The sequence below is a fragment of the Ochlerotatus camptorhynchus genome, unplaced genomic scaffold (genome assembly GCF_037179485.1).
Source record: "Ochlerotatus camptorhynchus isolate MF236.1 unplaced genomic scaffold, CSIRO-AGI_Acam_v1.1 ptg000247l, whole genome shotgun sequence".
NCBI lineage: Eukaryota > Metazoa > Arthropoda > Insecta > Diptera > Culicidae > Ochlerotatus > Ochlerotatus camptorhynchus.
Window position 1 is genome coordinate 368,181 of NW_027040737.1, and position 4,831 is coordinate 373,011.

The 4,831-nt window shown below is 40.4% G+C and overlaps 1 protein-coding gene across 1 annotated transcript; it reads right to left on the reverse strand.

Annotated features, from left to right (window-relative positions):
• Positions 1–1,617: 1,617 nt before the first annotated feature.
• Positions 1,618–2,764, reverse strand: Dhdds (Dehydrodolichyl diphosphate synthase subunit). The gene is made up of 2 exons (XM_065226214.1): positions 2,637–2,764; positions 1,618–2,573 (listed from the first exon to the last, which is right to left on the reverse strand). The coding sequence occupies exon 2, from the start codon at positions 2,568–2,570 to the stop codon at positions 1,626–1,628; it is 945 nt and encodes a 314-aa protein (XP_065082286.1). The 5' UTR covers positions 2,571–2,573; positions 2,637–2,764; the 3' UTR covers positions 1,618–1,625.
• Between the last annotated feature and the right edge of the window lie 2,067 nt (positions 2,765–4,831).

The following is a 4,831-nucleotide window of genomic DNA, read 5'->3' on the forward strand; positions in this document are numbered from 1 at the left end:
ATTCAAAATAGCAACCGTCTGATGCGTTGCTACTGGGTTGCTAAATTTATGAACTCACTACTTCCCAAGGTGCGATTGCTATTTCCCCAACCTACAAGTAGCGTTATGGTAGAGGTTGGTAAATGTGCCTTACTTACTCATTGGTACGGTTGCTCTTAGTTGTAACGACTTCGCATGCCCACATCATCTTTATTTGATCGAGGTAGGCCATGCATTGCAACTGACGTATTATGTTTTTGCTACTGCTTTATTTTTCGCGAATTTTACTGAATGTTTAGTGAAAATTCCTTGGAAAATTCTGTAAGAAATATGTAAAATGTAAACTGGTGGATTTTTGACTAACGATTTTTTTCAATAATTTTGCGCATGGTTATAAATGTGTGCGGATGTTAAAACAAATAGAAACGACGAAAGGGTTTTTAGATTGCAGCGAGTGGACAAACCGGTGCTATTTTGGAGGTGGAATTTGGTGAGATCAACCGATCAACCTGATTATAAATCAGTTATTAATGCCTATTTCCAAATACTACTAAGGCTGTGAACCATTTGCCGAGTTAAATTTAACTCGTAGTTAAAAGTGACATTTCGAAAGTTATTTCTTATGTTCGAAATCCCCGAGTTCGAGAAATCCCCGTGCTGTCGATCGACCGGTTTTCGAGCCACGGTCGTCAAAATTTAACTTCTTGTCTGTCAGAAATAACCACGCTCGGATAGCAGGGTTAATCGATAACTTTCCATCTGTCAAATTTTAACCAAAAGTTAAAATAATCCACCAAATGGTTCAGAGCCTAAATAAAGAGCCTAAATTTATAAAGAGGCGACATGTCAAAATTGGAACAATCGATTATCTGTTAAAGTCATAGGAAAAGTCATTCCAATCGAGCAGAAGACCTGTCAAATGGATAAGATGTCGTCTCTTTATAAATTCAGGCTCTTTACTACTAAATACACGCCGGAAGTGTGTTTACCATTATGATAACGGTAGTGTTTACATGCGGGGCTTATAGTATGTGAAAGTGACCTTGGAAGTGACAGTCATTCTGAAATGGGTCGCTGGATCTGCAGTAGAGCTATCAACTTCTAATGCCCGAACTAAAGCTACTTCCAATTGTCATTTCAAAGATTATTGCTAGTAGATTTCTTCCATAATACCACTGACGATCTCCAGTCTATCTAAAATTCAGTGCCAACATTTCAAAGGGGCGTAATTGCATTTGTAAACAATGGTTTTAGTCGTCGATTTCTCGCGAATGAAAGCTCACTCATAAAAATGAATGACACCAGCAGGTAGAGAAATGTTTCCTGTACCAGCTAGTATTGGTAATTTGGAAGGGTGGGCTTTTATTTGCGAGAAATCGACGGCTAAAGCCATTGTTTACATAAGCAATTACGCCCCTTTGAAATGTTGGCACTGAATTGTTTGCTGCAGAGATTTTATTTTTAGATCTTCACGGCTTCTGGATTTTGATATAAGTACCCCTGAAAGCACGAAGTAGAACGATTCCGCCAATTACTCCTTAAGCTTTTATTATTTATCAAAAGTAACGATATTTTGTTTAAGGCTTTCTACTCACAAACAAAAGATCCCAACAACAACCGCCATCATTTATCTATTCATCCCTTTATTATTCTAATGCCATTGCACTGGTCAGCTTCACCAAGTGCTCCTGGTCCTTACGCTGGACGTCTTCCAAAAATGTCTGCACCCGTTCGTCCCGCTTGGCAGTGGTATCGCTGTCAGCTGATGCCTTCGCCTCCGTCAGAAGCACATCCTTAATTGCACTCGTTTGCCAGTGGCACCTTTGGTAGTAGAACACCGCCCCGAACAGATGCCAAATGTTGAACTCTGGCCACAGAGTTTCCGTAAAGTAGATAACGGTCGAGCTCGATTGCCACAGCAAGAAGTCGCTCAGTCTAACCTCGCCGGATGTCCGTACCAGCAGATCCGGGTCGGAGCAGTGCTTCGTATACATGCATTTAGTCAGGACTTCCTCGTCGATGTCGTCCTCTTGTAGCTGCCCGTCCCGTACTCCTTCCGCAACGGTTCGAATGGAATGTGTGATTTCGTCTCGAGAGGTGTAGGAAAATGCGACATTCAAACATGCTTCCGTGTTGTTTTGCGTTAATAACACGGCTTCGGCCATAACTTTCTGAATGTCGACCGGTAGAAGACTCATGTTTCCAATGATTCTTATGCATATTCCTCGTTCGTGCAGTTTGTCTCTTTCTTCCAGCAACTTCTTGAATTTATCTCTCGCTAAATTCATCAGCGTGTCCACCTCTTCCTTGGTTCGTTTGAAATTCTCTATACTGAAAGCATAGACCGTTACTTCCCGAATCCCAATATCCTGACACCATTGCAACGTCTCGGACAGTTTATCGAACCCCTTGGAATGTCCCTCGGCCTTGGCAATGTTTTCTTTCCGAGCGAATCGACGATTTCCATCCATAATGAATGCAACATGCTGCGGGATCGGACCACCCTTCAGCACTTTGATGATCCAGCGGTGGTACCAGAGCAGATTACTTTCCCGCACCCAGTCCGAAGTGGGTGATACCGCTGACGTCATATTCTAGCATCGATCGATCACTGGTTAGCATTTTAAAACCATAGAATCATTCCACTAAATACTCACCGTTCAATTCTCATCCACTGACCACTATCGATGGAACTAAACTCGGTCCAAACACTGATCCCGGCGGGGTTTAGCCCAAATAAACTGCGAGCTGAGCTGGTTTGTGTCGATTTGGAAGTGCAGTTTTCTGGTATGCATTCACCTCACATGACAGCGATTTGTTTTGAAAAAGTGACCCGAGTAAAAAGTCTGCGGGTGCGTCGGTAAAGTAGGATTTTCATTACGCGATACACGCTATTTGAAACTAACCCCAAATTTGGCTATACACGCTAACTTCAGCTTCCTCACCGGGTGAGTCGATCATACTCACTTTCGTCCGATGTATCGAGTTGTCAAAAAGTGAGTAAACGAGAAATTACGAACTGACTGAAAGCCACTCAGTCAGAAAAATCCTGGACTTGGAAAAAATGCCAGCCATGTCGGAGGAAACTTCCTAGGAAATGTTACTCAAAACCGGCTGAAAATGTCATTTAATGCCTTCAGGTAAGTAGGAATTGGGTTGTTTAGGGGTATTGAGGTAAATACATATTCGTTTTCTGCATTAAAAATGGAACCAAAATCCAAAATTTCATCAATTTTAGTACACTGGACCTATTTTAAATAAGTACGATTACATTAGCAAAAATCACCATCTTAGCGCCCCTTGGTGGGACTTTGTATGGAAGCGAGCTGTCAACGAATAGATTAAGTGTCAACGATCAAACATTTAAATCATGATTTAAAAATCGAGATGAATGTCTACGGGATCGATAAAAATATCGTTGTGCTCAGAAAACGAAGCTCTATCAGATGATGTATAAAAATCGGTATATTTTTCAAAGTTAAACAGCCCAATTGCTTAGGGAAACAGTGTTGAACAATTTTCTGCACCGGTAGAATGAATCCGGAGCAGGCAGTTTTCATTTCCTTCAGTAAAAATCAAAACAAACCCCCGCAACTAAAAATATTGATGAGTCTACCCCTCTAACTTTGGGTAAGCCGCGAGTATTCGGCTCATCTCCCCGCTCAACTCCAACTAGATATAGAAATAAGTGAATCTTGTTAAAAACAACGAACAATGAATTTTCGGCTCCGTAAAGCTAACGTGATTGAGCCTACCAAAAAAACGACCTAGATAAAAACAAAACAATAGAATAATAATAAAATTAATGGTAAATGGCTCAAGTTTGTGCGGGAAGGGGGAGAGGGTACTGTATCTAGTTAGAGTTGTAACTAGGGCGTAGCATCCCTAATAAACAAATACCATAAACGAACGGTAGTTCTAATCGTCAAATTTTTCTACAACACGTCGGTGAGCAAAATAACCATACAAATTTTATTAGGGATGAAAGTTATGAAATGGACCACTCGTCAAGCAGTTTTATGGTTTTAGCGTGACTTTCTACCAGGGATTTTACAAAACTGAACCAACAAATTACTATTTTATAACTTAACACATAACTTTTGGCTACTTTTCTTGTGGTTCTAGAAGAAAAAACCTCAAAATATTGTTTCATTGCTAGTTTACTACCACTCGAACTTTGAAATAAAACATTATTTTGAGATTTTTTCTTCTAAAACCTCGAGAAAAGTAGCCAACATTTGTGCGTTTCATAAAAAAAAATAGAAATTAGTTGGTCCAGTTTTGTGAAATCGCTGGTAGAAAGTCACGCCAAAACTGCTTGGCAAAGTGTTCAATTAACCTCACCTCCTAAATTTATACGTAACAATTTGTAACAAAACTGCAACTCTCCTCCTCCTTGCGTTTTACGTTATGCTGATTTTCATGAATAGTCCATTCTATGTGCGCGAGTAACAAACCAACATTTTTGGCTGGAGCGAAAGTGAGGATAACAAACTTCGCACTTGAAAATGGGATTACACAAGTTTGCATGTTATGAACGTCAGAAAGCTCAATTTCCTATTCATTATCATCATCATCATGCAGTAGTGGACTTGGTGACATCTGTAAATTCATTTTTGCTGCAACCTTTCAATCGGAAATAAAAATGTGATGGATGCATAATGCTTGTGTGTAATCCATTCACTTACCCCTCGACGGAGCGCCAACACAAACAAAAAACCATACTGCTCGACCTAACCAACGCACACAACCGTGGCAACGTGTGTCTGTTCACTATTTCGAGCAGCCAGTTTGAATCCGAAACCTACACAACCGAACATCTCGACGACGGGGTTTTCAAAAGAAAGAAAAC